General features: G+C 48.9%; 1 protein-coding gene across 7 annotated transcripts in view; it reads right to left on the bottom strand.

Annotated features, from left to right (window-relative positions):
* Positions 1-21,071, bottom strand: part of Nep2 (Neprilysin 2) — a 174,017-nt gene that overhangs the window by 33,603 nt on the left and 119,343 nt on the right. For 3 of the 7 annotated variants that reach the window (XM_071659696.1, XM_071659697.1, XM_071659699.1), the window contains exon 2: positions 1,319-1,464. In XM_071659696.1, the coding sequence (XP_071515797.1) occupies positions 1,319-1,464 (146 nt within the window). Of the gene's footprint in view, positions 1-1,318; positions 1,465-4,108; positions 4,244-12,712; positions 13,045-14,899; positions 15,172-21,071 lie in introns of those variants that run through there. The other 4 variants (XM_071659701.1, XM_071659698.1, XM_071659695.1 and 1 more) reach the window with 4 other exon arrangements.

Genomic DNA, 21,071 nt, shown 5'->3' with positions numbered 1-21,071 from the left:
GGCACTATGAGATGAGCCATGGGTTGTAGGAAATTTATGTAACGCTCAGGAACATTACTGATGACAATTACGTCACTGGACAAGAAAACTTGCGACTACTTCACAGAGCATTGTGGGAAAGCCCAAGACTGGATGTTTAGAAATGACATTTATGTTCAAATCTGGCAGAAGCTTTGAAACATCAGGGGCACGTTAAACATTCCCAGAGTCACTCAAAGTAGGGAATATATATATATATATATATATATATATATATATATATATATATATATATATATATGTATATATATACATATATATAAAATGCCTAGTGGTAGCGCTCCCGCATATCGCGCAGGAGTCCCGGATTCGATCCTGGCTGTTGGAGGTTAGTATGTTCTATGAAAGTGCTCGTTCATATGCACTTTGTTCGTATATATATATATATATATATATATATATATATATATATATATATATATATATATATATATATATATATTCCTGAGCCAGTGGCCGCCTTTCCTACAGTCATTCAATGTCTGCTTTTATCATACCGAGACACCTTCATCTCGCCTGCCAAAAGTCTTCCACACTACGCATCGCCTACATATTCTCCACTCAACCCCCCATAAATGCATAACTACAACCAACTCTTTGTTATATAAGTCATATGCTCCTTACGAGATCCTCTTTTTTTTTTTTTCCTACTTTACTGACACCACACAGACAGGTCGGGGAATCTCACTGTTCACACTCGCATCTCTCAATAATTCTGTTTGACGTCTGTGTACATCCCTCACCTGTCACTCTCCGCACGCCCTTGTTCTGCCACACCATTCCACCAGGTGCGTCCCTTGGCAGCTCCTCATCAGCGAACGACAACAGACTCACTTCCCGGGTCCTTCCATCATCCCCCCACCCAATAGACTGCTTACTCGCCCCTGTCTTCAAGACTCGAGCATTTACCTCCCTCACAACCCCATCTAGAAAGGGACTGATCAACCACGACTCGACCCGTGTCCCCTACCTCTCTTATATTGTAATCAACCCACTTCCTCGATACTTTCGACCCCAAGAGCTTGGTGGATGACCACTTCCACCTGTCAGCTAAAGGCGGCCACAACACTCCTGCAGACACACATCTGGCGAGCACGAATCTCGTCAAGAACATCCTGGGTGCTGCCGTCAGGCACAGTCTCCTGTCGCAGTCACGCCGACCCCACAACACAACCCCTGTTACGAAGTGTGAAAGGCCTCGGTGGTGCCCCTTAAGGACCCCCTGACGAGAGTTGAGGGAGAAGAGGGAGCCGGGCGACCCCACTCACCCCCCACGTACCGTTGCCGTGCAGAATGCCGGACTGGTAGCCGTAGATGACTGCCGCCAGGGAGATGGCCAGCGCCACCACCACGAACACCACCGTCGTCGCCGCCAGCATCAGGTACCGCTCCATCCTGGTCCGACGCCCGAACCACCCGGGCTGCCTGCAAAGTCAAGTATACATCATGAGGCATGGGTCAGGACAGGTCGGAGGGAGGGGACACACACACACACACACACACACACACACACACACACAGGGGCGGGGAAGAAGAAGGGTAGGATGGGACAGGTGTCGGGGGACAGGTCGGGAAAGGAACGACATTAAGACACCCGTCTTGAGACAAGTCGTTAAGAGGAAGTTCAATTTCCAGTTCCTGCCAACATGAATAAAGTCTGACAGTCACTAAGGCACCATTTTGACCCTGTAGTATGAATCTTGGACTCTTTTTAGAAATAATTTTGGTAATATAAAAGCAGATATACACAACCTAATGTGTATATTATATATATATATATATATATATATATATATATATATATATATATATATATATATATATATATATATATCTTTTTTTCTTTCATAGTATTCGCCACTTCCCGCCTCAGCGAGGTAGCGTTAAGAACAGAGGACTGGGCCTCTGAGGAAACATCCTCACCCGGCCCCCTTCTCTGTTCCTTCCTTTGGGGAAAAAAAAAAAAAGTTTTGTGGGGCCTGGATGTAGAGAGGGAGCTGTGGTTTCGGTGCATTACACATGACAGCTAGAGACTGAGTGTGAACGAATGTGGCCGTTTGTCTTTTCCTAGCGCTACCTCGCGGGAGGGGGCGACGGGAATAAAGGCAAGTATGAATATGTACAAATGTATATATGCATATGTCTGTGTACATATATATATATATATATGTATACGTTGAAATGTATGGGTATGTATATGTGCGTGTGTGGATATGTATGTATCTGTGTATGTGGGTGGATTGGGCCATTCTTTCGTCTGTTTCCTTGTGCTACCTCGCTAACGCGGGAAACAGCGACAAAGTATAATATATATATATATATATATATATATATATATATATATATATATATATATATATATATATATATATATATATATATCCCTGGGGATAGGGGAGAAAGAATACTTCCCACGTATTCCCTGCGTGTCGTAGAAGGCGACTAAAAGGGGAGGGAGCGGGGGGCTGGAAATCCTCCCCTCTCACTTTTTTTTTTAATTTTCCAAAAGAGGGAACAGAGAAGGGGCCCAGGTGAGGATATTCCCTCAATGGCCCAGTCCTCTGTTCTCAATGCTACCTCGCTAATGCGGGAAATGGCGAATAGTATGAAAGAAAGAAAGAAGATATATATATATATATATATATATATATATATATATATATATATATATATATATATATATAGTCTAGCAACTGCACGTAATTATACCACCAAACAACATAGGAAAATTAGGAACTAATGGCGACTCTCAGAAAGCTTAGAAAAAAATACTACGAAAAAAAATGAAAGATAAAAACAATACCCCGTCCATCAGGAGAAGCGCTTGCACTAGCACAGCCACCCACCAAGGTCCTGTTAATAACTATGTTAATCGTGTTAACGCTAATATATTCGCATAAATTCATATTTTTCCCCCAAGCTCCTCTGATTGGTATGCAAATTTCGTCATGTTCACTCAGACGAGGGCTGGCAGCTAGAGACGTCGTCAGCAGGTGTAACTGTGCCCGGAGTCTGAATTGCGCTCAGTTTTGCAAAGGCTCGTGCGTATCATGCATTTCCCAACGCGTCGTGTAATGTCAGTCTCTCGTTTACTCCCCACTACCATGCTCTCTACCTCTACCTGACTATAAACTACACGACCAATTCACATTACTTATTGTCTAACTTGTTATCCAAATCGGTTCACTGGTGCCTGCATTGCGCTGCTGGTTAAAAGCATTTTCGGTGTTTTATTTTCTCAGAAATCCTCTGCGTCCATTATCAAAGTACTCGAAAGTTCTTCCCGCAGTGTTCCACATGAAACCATTCGCCAGGAACGAGCTGGTAGTCATTTCGCTTTAAAAAAAGAATTGAACTTTCTTCTGTGAAAAGCAAGTTGGTCGTACAGGTAAGATTTTCCTCCATTCTTACTCAAATCCGCAAATCTAATTCTAAAATGTATTTACATGGAGGAATATATATATATATATATATATATATATATATATATCCAGTTTCCCCTCTCGTTTTTTTTTTTTTTTAATTTTCCAAAAGAAGGAACAGAGAAGGGGGCCAGGTGAGGATATTCCCTCAAAGGTCCAGTCCTCTGTTCTTAACGCTACCTCGCTTTCGCAAGAGATGGCGAATAGTATGAAAGAAAGAAGAAAATATCCAGTTTCCGAACGTACATAGGTGTACTCTACAAATCATTTCCCATGTCACATTTGATCAACAACGTACGTATACGTACTTTTCCCCAACCATTATGTACAATGTCATCGACTTATCCCACGGGAGAAATTCGCTGGAAATATCGCGAGACGGTTAAGTACGAGGCTGAGGACTGATACAGTGAGAATCGGCCCTCCTTACACAACGCTGGATTTGAAGCCCCATTTCTATGTTCTATGAGCTACTCCCTCCCCCTTTTTTTCTTGACGATCGTCACAAATTTGATAATTTCTCGTTAGCAACTTTACAGAAAAGAAAATTAAAATCACAGTGTACACAGACAACTACCGGAAAATCAACAAATATTACTCGAGGCGTAATTAAAGAGGTTTCTCCGCGAGACTTGGAGAGTGTTTACCTCCAGCGTTTCAGGAGTGATGTTGTTGAACGTCGACTGGCCGCTCTCGCTTCCCTCCTCCTCCTCCTCCTCTTCCCCAACTCAGGAGGGTCGGTGGTACAGGTGATGCTGGCCGACACCCTCTCCTGCAGGTGATCCACCAAGTTTCACACACAGTGATTCACTCGACAGCGACACTGTCGTCTAGTTCACGTCATGCCACTATATTTACCACACAGCGCACGTCTCTCTTTCTCATGGAAAACTTTTATGATCTCTTTAGAATAAGCTCTGATTACTTAAAAGTCATCTGCCGCGTCAAAAGAAAAAGAAATGTAACGTGTGGTCTTCTTAGTACACGATGCGAGCAGAGTGCTTCCCACCACCACTTCCACCATTAACCACCGCAGCCACTACCTGTGCAACCAACTCTCCTGGCCGCGTCACCTCATATGCACTCTAGGGAACATGGAGGGATGATCGACGTTGCATACTGCCCCTCTACACATGCCATAACACTACTTCGTAATGGGAAAGACGTCGGTTATATGGGAGCGCCTTTCATTTATAGATGGCGTTGAATCCACCGCGCATGACGTCGACTTGATGCTTCATCTTGTTCTACGGATAGAGCTCAGTCTTACGGCATGGAGAAGTTTAACCGGTGCGACAGGTAAACTTGAATTACCGGTGGATAAAATGAGGCGCGAATATTCAAGAAAACAGCCAAGACGATCCGTCCCAACGCGTCGCGTCAACCAGACCTATTCTTACTGGCGAAGAAATACACCTCATCTAGAATCTTGACACTGAGAACTTCTCTACCTCGATGTCTACGGAGGTAATGCGTGTAAAATAGCATGAAGGATTAGTAAGGTGTTTATCATAATAGCATGAAGGATTAGGAAGGTGTTTATCATACTCGAATAATGGGCTAGTATACCTTAAAAAGAATCTACGAATGCTCTCTGGTGGATCTCGGCTGAACTACGGTCGAGTGTCAGGCGCCCGTTTTTAACTCTGGTATTTTTCGTTAGTTTTCGTGTCTGTCTCAGGCCAGGCTGAGTCCCCGCTTCCAAACGTCACTTCCGGGAGTCTCTGCTGATGGGTAATTAGCGAGAGCATTGTTGAGGATCAAATATGCAGATCACAGGAATTATACATCATTACTACGGGATTACCTGCAATATGTAACTGATCACATTCTGTGGTCCATTTTCGAAAAGACTTCACGGGAAATACGCAAGTACACCTTCCTCGCCCGCCTCAAAATATAAATCATGTAAGTGAGAGAGAGAAAAAAAAATAAAGATGTCTTACTGTGACAGAATCTGGGGAAACATCTGTAATAAGAAAAGGATTTTCCAGCAACGGTCCAACCAACGTTAAGGTCTCAGTGGCTGCATCTTACCAGTTCCATCAGTACTCGAGATTAGGAGTGTGACATGAAGTTTGCATATATATATATATATATATATATATACACGAACAAAGTGCATTTGAACGCGCACCTTCATAGAACATACAAACCTCCAACAGCCAGGATCGAACCCGGGACCCCTGTGCAATAGGCGGGAGCGCTACTGCTAGGCTATGATCGCCCCTAATAGGGATATGACAATAGCTCTTCCCTCCGTCCTAACACTCACGGGAGAGAGAGAGAGAGAGAGAGAGAGAGAGAGAGAGAGAGAGAGAGAGAGAGACTGATACACCGACGCATCATCTCTGGCCAGATTCTTATCGTAAAAAAATCACCACTGTCGCTTGTAGAAAAAAAAGTTTATCTTTATCTTATCGCAGTTTAAAAAAGAAAAACAATCTCCAACTGCCTTTAACTGTGAAAGCGTTTATTTCCTAACGCGGATAAGGGTTGTCTCGGGTTGTTCAGCGTAGCTTGAGCCATGCCAGAATTTTTACCAGGCCAATTTTCCACTCGGAACTCAATTAGTGACATTGCATTGTTCATTAGCCACGCTGTGCTGGAGTGGCGGAGAGCCCAGCCCCACCCACCCCCCCCCTACTCGGAAGCCGCTGCGTCCCAACTACAGCATAAACAACACACTCTTTCTTTTCTTGTTATTCTCCATTGTTGTCGACAATTTGTGTAAACACGGGTTCCCGAGGCTTGGCCGGGGCCGAAGCGTTTCAGGTACAGACCCGAAACATTTCAGGGCCACTCAAGTACGGAGGAATACTCGGAGTTAACGAGTTGAGGCAAACAGTTTGGTTCTCGAACCTTGGCGTAACTTCGGTTTGCTTTCCCTCGAGAACTGGGTCCTCGAAGTTTGCTTTCCCTGGAGAACTGGGTCCTCCCCGGTCCTAATCATCCGTGTTCAGTCCTTCATACACAACCCGGGGTACGTGAGGACCCCAGTATTAACCCTGGGGCACGATGGCACTGCCCTTATGCACGATGGCACCATCTTCATCAAAGTTTGCTCTAAGTCATTAAAAGTGGACCCAGTACGCTTCAGATGGCTGTGTCCAGGGATGCGGTTTGCTGCGTTGTGAGAACACAACACGACTGAGATGGAGTCGGGCGTATCTCCAGCTGTAGCCACTGAATGACCTTCATGTACGGCCAGAAGCGCCAGCCCCACCGTGGCTCGAGATGGCTCTCAGCACAATGACCGGAACTCGGGAAGCGGATATCCGAACTGTGTCTCACTGGCGGGTGGACGGGTCTCGCGTAGTACTGTGGTCTCTTAAACACTTTGGTTGTCGTACTATGAGGGTTACGTGTTCCACTGGGTTTCGAGCAACTTAAGAATGTATTATGGTGGATTCTAAGGGATTCAGGAAGCCTCGAATGGGCTTATAGGTGTTCAGGACGTATTATGTGCGCTAATGTGGGGTTCAGGAAGCCTTGGATGGGTCTATGGGGTTCAGGAAGCATAATATATATTACTGTGGGGTCCAGGAAGCCTCAAGTGTTACTGTGAGGTTAAGGAAACCTTCAGTGCATTACCGTGCATTCAGGAAGCCTCGCTTGGATTACTTAGTGTTTTAGAAACCTTTACTGTGTTACTGTAGGGTCCAGGAGGCTTTAAGTGGAATGATAAGTGTTTCAGAAACCTCTAGCGTATCACTGAGGGTTTCAGAAAGCTCGGGTGAACTAGTATGGGTTCTAGGAAGTATCTTGTGGGCCTGAGGCATTCAGGAATTCGCCAGTATGGAGTTCATAAAGCCTCGCTTTTGTCAATATATATTTCGGGAGGCGACGAGCGTAACAGTAATAAATCTTGGGAGCTTCAGAAGTTCATGGACCACTCTCGCCATCATGGGTTCACAAACCCGGGTCACGACAAGGTTTAGACGGCACCAAGCGAAGCCCCGAGACCGAAGCTGTTAAGGCTGTCATTGTAACTGCCAGACGTAAAAGCGTCCATTTACAGGCAGGCGTCACGACCACTGAGACGGGACCATCGCCTCTCTCCAGCCAACGAGACATATGACCCCCAGGGCAAGTCACGTGAGCTGGATCCGGCTGACACCCTCACTTATGGAATAAAATCCTTGGGTCCTCCCCCCCCCCCCCCCTTCCCCCTGACGTGCATAACATACATGATGAGGATTGAAACGGGGAGGAAATCAACACTTACGCATCATATCGTTACGGTAATCAGGTCAACACAGGACTGGCTTACTTTGCAAACTGAGACTACGTAATGATCTTTGCGCCAGCCTCGCTCATGCGACGAGGAGACCTGAAGAAGAAAATCGAAATTCACGACGGCGAAACACGTCGTATTAAGCTCAAGCCTTGCTTGATAGGCGGTGCAGGGTTACATGAACGCACCTCAGCCAGCATCCTACAATATCTGCGGTGCTGGACGGCAGTCGAATGCAAGACGAGCGGGTCAGTAGGCGATGGTTTCCTCTGACAGGAATATGTGTGTGTGTGTGTGTGTGTGTGTGTGTGTGTGTGTGTGTGTGTGTGTGTGTGTGTACATCCGCGTCTCCCGCTCGCGAATCAAAACTACCCAGAGAAGACGACGAGGGAATCTCTCGTGCCGACAGCGGACCCCAGAGGGTCGGGAGTGGAGGCATCGGGTCGAGTGTTGCGTACCGGGATGCACACGGATCTGGCTGTCGTAATGATGACCGGCGGAGGTGAGGCAGAGGGCAGAGCAGGGCAGGGCAGGGCGCCGTCCGGGTCAGTATGTGGAGCGGCCGTCCAGGCCAGCGTGTATAGGGGGGAGGTAGGGTTGGCATATGACTACCCCTCACGCTACCTCCTCCCTTCCAACAAACATGAAATGAATTCAAGACAAACACTGAAGATTTCCCTCCCTACCACAGACGTCCATTTAAACATGAGGATGTCCTGGGCCGCAGTGGAGTGACCCGACACAGGGGCAAGACTCCGGGATAACCCACAGAATCTGGGAGTCAAATGTAATTCTACAGTGGTAAGTGGTCAGTGGTATTACGTATCACGTGATCTTCTGACTCGCATTACTTAATACGATCTATTTCAAACCTCCATTACGTAAAACCACTTTAGGATAGTACTTGATCCTTTCAGCTGAGTTCTGACGTGACGAGTGCACAATGGCCTGGTGGGCACGTCAGCCGGGCTGAGGGAGCCACTTTGACTCAGAGGTGAGGCGTCTGTAGCAGCATACATCAGTCGGCCATCCCGGCACACGCTGTGGACTCCCGACCACACCCACCACACCTCTTGATCCAGTCACCCGTCATCACCACCAGTCTACAGTCACACGAGCTACACTTTATGGACATTCTCACGGCATTTCTTTCGTGGTTAACAGTTCACACGATGAATGACGCTTGATCGTGTTGATGATCCCTGCGGTGGTGCCATCCACAGGTCTGTTGTTGCAAAGATCCCTTGGAGGAGAGAGAGCCGCCCCCCCCCCCCCCCAAAGCAGCAGCGGAGGCAACACCACCATACTACACCTCCTACCACCACGAACCTCTCATGTTACCCACACACTCCACTCATATACCCCGAACTGAGGTCTGCCAGAGTGGCCGCACGAGGATGATCCTCCTACAGATGATTACATCGGCACACAAGGTTCGGTGGGCATCCCCTTGGCTGCAGTGTCCCGCCGCACGCCAGGCAGGACCTGAGGGTTCCTAGTGCCTGGCCGTCACTCGTCACCAGGCAGAACCTGAGGTTCCTGGTGCCTCTCGATACACTATACTGAATCCTGGTCTCACCTCCCGGGGAGTGGAGGGTGACGCCCGCTTGTGGCTGGGAGCCGACCACTCCAGTCACTACACATGAGGCGTGAGTCTGATGAAGCGATGTGCTGACCCATACAGTGTGAACTCATCCTTAACCAACGAGAGGTAGTGAAGTGAGTGATGAGTATAGTATACACAGACACAGATATTCAAAGATCCACACACAGCAAGACACAGCTTACATAAATACCTGGGGTAGACCTAGTGCTTACACACGTATCTCTTACACTCCACAGACACCATCCTCTGTATGACAACCACTCCACGACGGCGTCCATGTGACACGAGCAAAGTGCAATCCACTAAATGACATCCACGATTCCTACCAGCTGAGTGTGGTATATGTGCCGAGAGCCCTCACCACCACACAGCCCCACAGCATGGCACCATAACAAAGCTCTACACAACGGCACCCTAACAAAGCCACCAAACTACGACACCATAACAAAGCACCATAACACAGCAGGTGCACCGAAGGCCAGCTAGGCTGGGGCTGGGCTGACGATGTGGTGTCTGGGGGCTACGCCCACTGGGGGAAAAATCACTGTGTTCCGGTGTATTGTAGGGTCATGTTGACCCCCCCACACCCCTCACAACCACCAACACCCATCACCACCAACACACACACACACACACACACACACACACACACACACACACACACACACACACACACCGAGCGGTAAACTCACTACACCTCACACTAAACCCGAATTAGCATTTGCACTTCCACTTCGTTGCCCACACTTTCAGGTACCCAGAGAGGAAGGTCGAGAGAGGGACAACAAGGATGGTAAATGAAGCAAGAGAGATGAGTTACAGAGAGAGAGAGAGAGAGAGAGAGAGAGAGAGAGAGAGAGAGAGAGAGAGAGAGAGAGAGAGAGAGAGAGAGAGAGAGAGAGAGAGAGAGAGAGTTCAAAAACCTGTCCTTGCAATAGAGAAGACTACGGAGAGATTTGATCACAGACCTCAACTTCTTTAAACCACTGTGACGAGGTTGACATTAAACTTGCATGACACTGCACCTCGAACACAATTTTTCGTCGAGAGTGTTGTATCCCTGGCTGGGGAGCCGAGGTTACGGGTGGGTGTACAATGGAGTAAGTCCACCCTGAGTTTAGCGCAGCCTCGGGCAGCAGGAGCCAGCCCCTGGATCCGTGAGAAGTGGGTCTTGGGGTTACGTAACGATCACATCACGGACTGCTCACGGGAGGTGCCACCGACCACTACTCCCCAGCGGTAGGATGTAGCGGAGCAGGGTCGGCTGGTGTCCGGGACCGGCGCATGCATTGCCCTTGTTCGGTGCCATCGGGAGACCCCCTCGGCCACACCCACCCACCCACACACACACACGCACACACACGAGAGCCCTGTTACCATGCTGGTATCCCGGGAACACCTCCTGACGCGTCGACACACTGGCCAAGAACTTGATGTCCCGCCATTTTCAGCGCACACGGACCCCGCGCCAACACCACATACGCCAACCACTTCTTTCTTTACGGCGAATACCCCACTCCCAACACTCATCACGTACGAATAAATGAATGAACAATCTAACAGATGAATAAATAAATGCAATATTATGTGAGCACAAACATGAAGAAAGTACATACTCAAATATATATATATATATATATATATATATATATATATATATATATATATATATATATATATATATATATATATATATATATTGCATATGAAAACGCACTTTTCATAGAACATATAATGCCCTCCAACAACAAGGGCTCGGATCAGGTAGCATTCGCAGCCACTACGCAAAATGTCCGGGCTCGAATCCTTGCTGTTGGAGGGCATTATATGATAAACACACACACACACACACACATATATATATATATATATATATATATATATATATATATATATATATATATATATATATATATATATATTTTCGTGCCCTTCTGCGCCAGGTCCTGTAAAGTATGGAGCGGATGGGGCTTCGGCCCTTTGTGGAATAATTCAGAAATGTGAAAGTCACGTCTACAAGAAAAACGCGCCTTGAGGCAAGTCCGGATCCTTGTGTCACCATTATGGACTGGACCAATTTTTCCCTTTTTTTCAGTCATTTGTTTCATAAATTCCTTAATCCTTCAATTATGAAAACCCTCTCCACGAGACCCTTGAAGGTAAGGCCACACAGATTCAGCGTGGGAGCAGAACCTAACCCTCACACACAAGGAATCTATATATATATATATATGTATATATTATCCCTGGGGATAGGGGTTTAAGAATACTTCCCACGTATTCCCTGCGTGTCGTAGAAGGCGACTAAAAGGGGAGGGAGCGGGGGGCTGGAATTCCTCCCCTCTCGTTTTTTTTTTAAATTTTCCAAAAGAAGGAACAGAGGGGGGCCAGGTGAGGATATTCCAAAAAAGGCCCAGTCCTCTGTTCGAGCGCTACCTCGCTAATGCGGGAAATGGCGAATAGTTTAAAAAAATAAAAATAAAAAAAAGATATATATATATACATATATATATATTTGAGAGAGAGAGAGAGAGAGAGAGAGAGAGAGAGAGAGAGAGAGAGAGAGAGAGAGAGAGAGAGAGAGAGAGAGAGAGAGAGAGGAGTCCTGGGTGACACGAAAGCGACAGCGGAGTAAATGTCCTAAAAGGTGAGTTCCGGGCGGCGTGATGCGCTGTGCGGTGTGGCTGACATATCGGGGCAGAGAGCAAGGGGTCTCGATCTGCATAATGTGTTGGCTGGTTGGTGAGGCGGCGGGAGCGGTGAGGGCGGGCAAACCCGTCCAGTCAACTGCTACCCTCCCCGATCCTGCATCTTCGAGGTGAGGAGATCCTTAATGAAGTGTGGTAACGAGTGTGAACGAGAGGGTTCGACTGGGGCGTTGGGTAGCTCAGAGTTAAGTCATGTGACACCAGAAAAACAGGCAACGAATCCCCTCCATTTACTCCCCTGAGTGTAACTGTGACGGTGTGGGTTGAGTAGGGAGGGACTTTACGTGACCTGCTATGGATACACATAACTGTAATGGGCGGTATCCTGCTACCGTGGTGCTACAGTACTACTGCCCAGATACATCGTGTAGGGCTCATTACTGGTCAGTTCGCAGCACAGGATTGGATCTCTCTCTCTCTCTCCATTACGGGAAGATGTGTGTATATTCTATTGTAGTTGTACTTTAATTCAGGCGTTTTTACAACCTCAGCGCACAAGTGAATACAACCTTCCCCATTTCATCATGCACACATGTTCGTGTTTATTTATATATATATATACGTCCATTCATACATGTCTTGATAGTGTGTGGGGGAGGAAGATATTATTACAAAACCGTATCAAAGTACACAGATAGAAAACGGTAATACATACGAATATGTTACCCAAGAACCAAGTCAGTATGAGAGCACTGCGTACATATACTTCAGAGGAGGAGGGCGGCCCGGGTCGTGGTGGTGGTCGTCGTGCAGAAGGTAGCGACACGACTGCGGGTCGTTGTCACACTCCCACATCATCGTGGCGGAGGCGGCGGCCGAGGTGGGTGGCGCACCCTCACGCTAATCTCTCTCACCCGCCTCGTCACACTCAACCCTGGCGACGTGGCCCTGAATTCTGAACTTTTCCCCAGCAGGATTATCTATATTCCTGATGTAAAGTCCTGGAAGTTTACCGGAGTCCTTGACTGCTCCCTGGCCTATGTCTGGGCCCATGGACCTCTCAGAGACCGGCACACCGGATCATGGTCTTCTCTGTAGGGAGCAGCAGCTGCCTTTAGCGCTACATCAGGGTTACTCTCGTGTCCCTGACACACGTCAGCCACCTCAGGCCACCAGGTCTAACAAGACGTCATTCTGACACGTATGTTCGGCTCACGTCCCCGCGGTCAACTGCCTGTGGTTTAAGGAACTAGAAGCTTTGGCCCAGGGGGTTACGCGGGCCTCTCGGTAGCCCGTGTTCGACCCTCGCAGGGGTTACGAGGTCGAGACTAATTTACATGTGAACATTACATGTTCCGGTACATGTGGACATTACCGTCGTCGTGGCCCGTGGGTCGATCTGCGGCGTCCTCGAGACTATGGTATGAGCGGCCTGACCCACCCTACCTGACAGACAGACAGACTTACAGCGCCACCACCAGCTTCGGAACTGTAGCTTTTGGCTCACCAGCGGTCCAGGGGCACGCTGGTGGTCCGGGGTCGATCCTCGGGCGCACACTGGTGAAATCTGGTGTTTGTTCAATCGTTGGTCATGACTGTACGACCGGCGGTGCGACCTTGGAGCACGGCGGTACGACCCGTGGATATGCTGGTGCAGCCCTTGAGCGCGACGGTACGACAACCAGGCACGGCTTTATACCTGTCCCTTAAGGATCAGATGAAAAGTCACGCCATCTAACCCATGGGTCGTGCCGTCGTGCCCAAGGGTCGTACCGCCGTGCGCCTGGGATCGTGCCGTTGCGTTCAAGAGGTAGAATATCTTTTTTTTTTTTTAATATTGACCGTATGGGCATTACTGGTCATTGTACCGCAGGTAATTAATCATTTTATTGAAGTCTCATTAAGGCAGGTGGCAGGCATCAAGCACCTCCCCTAATTAGTGGCGTGACAGTTCGTCAATTTCCCCGCCGGCAGCAATAAGTTGGCTGGGCCACCTCCCTCTCGCCACGCGCCCTAACAACAACTTCCTCTGGCTCACCTCCCCCTCGGGGAACTACCTCACTCAGCGGCGGGCGGTGCTGACGAACGGAGAGATGCTGGAGAAGTCGACACACGTAAAGCAACGACACCCACATACACAAAGTCACGCGGAAAATTAGTAATTACTTAATCTAAAAAATGCTTTTGTGCAGCAGTTCAGTAGGCACGAGAGCTCGTGGCAAGAGGCCGCAAGCGTCACAACACCGTCACTCAGACTGAGGCGGAGACCCCCAGATAGAGGCGTCCAAGGGGGCCCCGTCCGCCGCCCTGCCCGCCGTTCCTCCCAGAACACCCCGGGAAGACGCCGCTGGCCTATGGTCAGGCGGCCCCGAACACTGGCGGTGTGACCCAAGTTCCGAGCGTGTCTTCCACGCAGGCATGGAGGGAGGGAGGCAGGGAAGGAAGGGAGGTGGTAGCAGCTAGGGAGGTGGGGTAGGCATGGAGGGAGGTGACGTGGCCCATAAGGTCCCGGCCCGGGTCACCGGCTGCACCGGGCGCTCTCTCTCTCTCTCTCTCTCTCTCTCTCTCTCTCTCTCTCTCTCTCTCTCCTGGACATATGTACACCAGCAGCTGGGACTTACTGGCGTCTGCCATAAAAGAAAGTAAACGGACTAAGTGAAGCGTTAGTCGGCCACAACCCCTGCTATGAATACCTGCACCAGCTGGATGATAACAGATAAGTTGAATTAATACAAGAGTTGAGCTTAAGTGATACAGAGCGAAGCTGGAGTAGTACAGGAGTTAAGCTGGATTAACACAAGCGCTAAACTTAACACAAGAGCTGAGGTTTAGTAACACAAGAGCTAAACTTAAGTAACACAAGAGCTGAGCTTCAGTAACAACGAGCTGGGCTAGAGTAACACAAGATCTAAGTTTCAGTAACACAAGACCTGATATAATGTTGTACCATGGAAATGATGTAACACTGTATGAGTTTCTGCCCAATAAACGATCGATTTATTATGTGCCAGCGAGTGACTGCGTTATGTTCGCTCTCTGTTATGCGTTATGTACACCCCGGGAGAGTGGTGGCATCGCAGTAACCGCGGGTTACGCATACACCGGGGGAGTGAGGGGCCGTCACGGTTACCACGGGTTACGCATACACCAGGGGGAGTGAGGGGCCGTCACGGTTACCACGAGCACAAGACACAGGTGAGGAAGCCCGGGCGACTGCCACACTCCTCACCACAGCACTCGTCTCCTGCATCACGGGTGCCGTACAGTCATTTTCTCATGCACTGTGGACAGTCTAACCTGCTTGCTTGATTCTATGTATATACGTATAATTCTATAACTTCGTGCTATAGTCATATATTCCAGGGCTACTCTTTGATGAATGATTATAATCGTCATCCTCGAAAATGATAATCATGAAGGAACAGTGTGGGGAAATTGGGGAGGGAGGGGGTTGGGGGGAATATGAATCTTCCTTGTTCAGCCAGGTTCGCGCGGGGCACATGCGACGGTCCTGCCACGTCCACGGCGGCGGCCTGCGGGCAGGGGCCAGGTAAAAGGCGGGACCTGCGGCCGGAGGGAGGGACAAGTCAGGCTCACGGGGGGAGGATCGGCGCGGAACCTGCTGGGATGGTGGGAACCGACCCGGCCTGCACAAAATGGGTCGTACTGTCATGCTCAAGGGTCGCACCGTCGTGCTCAAGGGTCGTATCGTCGTGCTCAAGGGTCGTACTGTCGTGCTCAAGGGTCGTACTGTCGTGCTCAAGGGTCGTACCGTCGTGCTCAAGGGTCGCACCGTACATACAGCACGACCTGGACGAGCACAACCAACAGATGTATGTTATTGTAAGGTTATTTACATTCAAGGTTTTCTTAACAATCTTGGATTACGTCAGTGTGGCGGCTGGCGATCCGATGCCAATTATAAACAGTGTCTTGGGGAGATACTAGTGGCCTTGTGAGCTTATGTCCACGTCTGAGGAATCCTGCTTTCACCCTTCCTTGAAGGAAAAGTAAAAAACAAAAAGAAGATAATGGCAGACTTTGAAGCCTGACCGTGTAAGAAGACCGTCCACCAGCGGCTGTGGCCTGTGTCTCCTGGTCAGACGTTAGGACAATACCTAACACTAAAAAGAAAGCGGGAGTTACATCATAATAGGTCGGCTCAGCTTGTGCGGGTCTAAAGCGGCGGCATCTTAGCGAGCCACAGGAGGTCACGGACAGCCTGGAGGATCATGCTGAGGGAATAATGGCCTCCCATCACTGTGTCGTGTCGCCGCAGGAGGCTGTGTCTAGGCTGGTGTTGGCAGCGGCCTCCAGGTGGCCGAGCGCCGGGCTGGGCCCGAGGTACTGCCACCATTTGGGGTTGACTGAGCCCAGCAAGTCGGTCGCGCACATATACTGACCGACCCCGTTGCTGCGATCGGGGCCGAGGCGAGGCGAGGCGTCTGTGGGGGGAGGCAGGAAGTGAGAGGGGGCGAGGGGGTGAGGGGGGTGAACTAGGAAAATTGTACAAGATCGCTGCTCCGCTCCCCTGACGTCTCAGCCCCCACCTTAACCCAGTCTCACTGCAGGTACCTCGCTACCCAAAACCGCGTGACGAATTGTTTAACGAATACCATCATATTTCCCAAAATATATTCATCTGTCTTTGTATGCAAATCAACACAGACACACATACATACACACAAAAAAAAACATAAACACACACACACACACACACAAGAGCGGAAGCCTTTGATGACGACAGTGAGGTTGTCTGGGTTATTCAGCTCCCCTGACAAAACTGGTTGGAGCGAATAAGCAATAATTCCTCAGGCGAAAAAAAAAAAAAGAAAATCATAAAGAGGTGAGCTCCGCACCGGAGAAGTTGCAACACCAGTTATAAACACAGGGCGCAGTGGAGCGTCTCCCAGTAGTGTGTGTGTTCCCTGCACACGAGGTAGCAAACGAAAGGTCCATTAACTCCTTCGACTCCCTCCAGCAGGAGGCTGAGGCCCTTCAGCAGGAAGCTGAGGCCCTTCGGCAGGACGCTATACTGTAAGGCATGTTTCATGAGCGTAATGAGCACAGGAGGCAGAGGGTGCGGTGTGGTAGAACTCATTGGGGTAATGAGAATATGAAGAAAAGATTATGGGTCATGAGGGTAATAAGCACATGAGGCAGGAGGCGCGGTGTGGTAGGACTCAATAGGGTAATGAGAATATGAGGAAAGATATATTACGAGGCAGGACTCAAGAATGTGAAACTAGTGCACTACACACACACACACACACACACACACACACACACACACCTAAGCACGAGACAAGACGAATCCCAAGAATGGAGATCGTGCATAACAAACCTCAGAATCCCGTGAGGGTGAGTTTCGTTCTAGACAAAAAGAGAAAGCTGGCTGGATTGTGTGTATCTGGAGGGCCAAGAAAGCCTCTGACACTGTACCGTATGCGAGGCTGGTAAAGAAACTGGATCCTCAGGCAAGAATAAGCGGAGACTTCTCCAGCAAAGACAATGGTGTCAGTGGGTGCGAGCGAAGGACGTGTGTTGAAGGAACCTTCTCCTAAAGGTGTTAGTGTCACGTGGCATCCCACAGGGCTCATTCATGGGCCTATTGCTCTTCCTGATGTATGTCAACAAACTGCCATTAGCAGTGAGTGAACGTATGACCTAAATATGTTTGCTGATGATCTTACCGAAGGTTATGAAGACAGTAAGATGTGATGAGGATGGCTTCGACTTATAAGGGGACCTAGACAAACTCCAGGGTTGGTCTGATACATGACTGACGAGTTCAACCCGAATCAATGCTTTGTTTTGTAGCAGGAAATAAGCCGCAGGAGCCTGCAGCTCCACAATGTACCCAATCTGCCGCCAGAGGCCCCTCTTGTGAGAACTGTAAACGAGACAAAAGTGTTTTCTGACAAATATTAGAATCGACTCAACTACTTGGATAGAAAAAAAATAGTCAGCAAACTGTTCATATTCAATGTCAAAGCATGAATATATATACCTGCTTCTCAAGTTTGGAGACCGCACTGAAAGAGGGACAAAACTAATTGAGAAGGTACACAGGAAGTTGGTGCGAGTAGTAAGGCAGCTGAATTGTAGTGAGAAATTAGGGGTGCTAACTTTGTCCACCGTGGAAGAGTGAGACGAGTTCTCAAACTAGTTTGATGACGTCAACAGTAAACTTTTTCTACGAAATATACAGAACAACCAGAGAACACAGCATAAACATTAAGCAAGAAACTTACTAGGAAAAGATGGAGGAGGTATTATTATAGTCCAAGAGTCGTCAGTGAATGAAAAAAACTGAAGAGTGAAATTGTGAATGTGGACAGCATAAAGAAATTTAAAAAGTCTTATGGTAGTAGAGACAGGTCGAGTGATAGGGACGTACATGTTCAGAGCTTCCCTCCCTATACAGTATCAAACAGGTCATCATAAGGAGGCAATCACATGTAAGTAAATACACAGACTAGTGTAGGTCATAAAGAAACTTCTTTCGTGTGAGGTAACTTACGTGCACATGGCAGGCTTGGCCTCGTGGCGTTCGTGGTGACACTTGTTGTACACACGAACAGCTGGTCAGCTGTGAGCCACCTGACCACCAACATGCGTGAAGCATAGACGTTGCTACCTTCTAAGGCAAAACTGGGTCTCAGTAACTTACTAACTACTTGGGCCATACCCAAACGACCCTTCTTACTCCGGTACAAATAGGAACGAAGTCAAATTAGGGGTCGACGCCCACACCCAGGGATACGCCCCATCCTTAAGAGCGATAGACCCCTAGCGTCAGGCAGTGAATACCGGAGCCACAAGGAGGATTCCCGGTCAGCATCCGAGAGTGTGGGACCCGGCTACTGGTGCCGGGATCCCGGGTAGGCGTTCGGGAAGCGGTGCCAAGGGAAGGTCGTGGGTGGTACACCAGGCCGACCATGTATACTGGATCACTTGTTGCTCTGCTGCAGTGTTAACACCTACTGTCCTCCCACCACAGGTTGTGTCTTACTCATGTTGCGGCCCACGTCCCCCGACCCACGTCCCGTGAACCACGTCCCCTTACCCACGTCCCGTGACCCACGTTTGCTGACTCGTGTCTCGTGAACCACGTCTCTTGACCTACGTCCCGTGACCCACGTCTCCTGACCCACGTCCCCTGGCCAACGTCCCGTGACGCCACGTCTCTTGATCCACGTTCCTCCCACCCACGTCACTAGACCCACATCCCCAGACCCATGTCCCTCTACCTACGTCCTCAAACCCATGTTCCCTGACCCAAGCCCGCCCTCCAGACCCAGGTTTTTCTACTTAGGTCTCAAGACCCACGTCCTTAGACCCACGGCCACTCCTGTAAGTGTGTGTCCCTCATCCATGTTTCCTACACAGTCCCACTCAGTCCTGCCCCACCCCATCATCCGTCACACAAGGACACAGCCACAGTCCGGCCATGTGATTCCAAAAGTTAGACGAGGAGGATAAGTAAGAAAAAAAAATATATAAAACCCTCTGAGCTCTAAATGACCCCGGGATGCGGAGGAGTTGGAGGGTAAATAGTGAAATGGACTGAAGGGGTCAAGCACGATGAAACTGGTGACCAACTGCAGCAACCAATCCACAGACAACATTCCACTGTGTCACACTCCAGTGTGCCACTGGCGAGAACTGAGGACGAGAGTTGCTATACCGCAATACACCTGCCCGGAGAGAACAGGTCCCTGTCTACGTCACACACACACACACACACACACACACACACACACAAGGGCACAACACGCTCACCAGCAACGAGGGAACAAAGATTGAGAGCCTCCAGTGACTGATCCAGTCTACATTTTGCATCACCCAAGGACAGCACCCAACTGGCATTGAAGTTATGCCCCCTGCTCACCCACGTCTTCTCTCTCTCTCTCTCTCTCTCTCTCTCTCTCTCTCTCTCTCTCTCTCTCTCTCTCATGCAGACACACACACACGCCCAGCCATAAACAGCGACATGCGTCTGGGACTTGAGTGAATCAACCACAGGCATCGCAAAGGTGACGACGAAAACATCGGTGCTTTTCAAGAACTGTGCCGCAGTAGCCGTGTTGCCGTGGAACTTACCTACAGCGCCTCCTGCAGCAGCATCACACACACACACACACCAGTAGGACCTACCAATCACATAACATTCAACAGTGAAAAAGGACGGGAAAAATTTTGCGCCAATCTCCAGCTGTGTCAGCATCAGCCAATAATGGCAATCGGAAGGACTATTCCCGCACTGCCAAGCACTGTTGGTAAAGCTTGATGAGTGTTTACCTAAGACTTTACTTAAGTCTAGTGTCCCAGCTCAACATCAGATGTGTGTGTGTGTGTGTGTGTGTGTGTGTGTGTGTGTGTGTGTGTGTGTGTGTGTGTGATTATCTATTCCACTTAATTTCATGGGACGTCCACATTATCGGGCTGCTTTAAATACTTAAAGGTTGTGAACAGGTCACCTTTCAATCTTCTCTCCTCCAAGATGGGCAAAGCTCTATCCTTTCTTAGTAACTAATCTGTCATTAAGTATGGCACCATCTTTGTCGCCTTCGTGCGGACCTTCTCTATTAGCTCTGCGCTTCTTTAAGTGTGGTGTCCAAACTTGAGAAGTGTAGTTTAGAGTTGACCTCACGTAGGGCATGTCTGGCTTGCTAGATATCTCTTTAATCCATAGAGCTGACAGCCATTCAATATATCTGACTGAAGACAGTTTGTCTCCTGAACACGGAACTCCCGACCACAGGTGATGAACGATGTCCACCCCCTCGAGTCCCTCTCACGTACGGAATCCTCAAGTTTATTTCCTGCTGGATCACAATGATAATCATGTCCAGTCCTCACCAGTCGGCAATACCAGGAGGGGCGTCCCACCTCGAGGTATCATCACGCAATTTCTGAGGCTGAGCACAGAGGGACGACGGGTCGGGAGATGGGTGTTGCCTCGGGGCACATCACCTGCATGCCGGAAGTGGCGGCGGAGGAGAGCCCGGAGGGTGGTGGTGCAGCTGGGCCGCCAGAGTGGCTCCAGCACGACGACCCCCGTCCCTCAGTGGTCGTCCCAGCCAGGGAACGACCACCGGATTGGATCTGCCACG

This window comes from Panulirus ornatus, chromosome 68, assembly GCF_036320965.1.
Source record: "Panulirus ornatus isolate Po-2019 chromosome 68, ASM3632096v1, whole genome shotgun sequence".
Classification (NCBI taxonomy): Eukaryota; Metazoa; Arthropoda; class Malacostraca; order Decapoda; family Palinuridae; genus Panulirus; species Panulirus ornatus.
The sequence above is the reverse complement of the archived record's forward strand: the minus strand, read 5'-3'. Positions and strand labels throughout refer to the sequence as shown.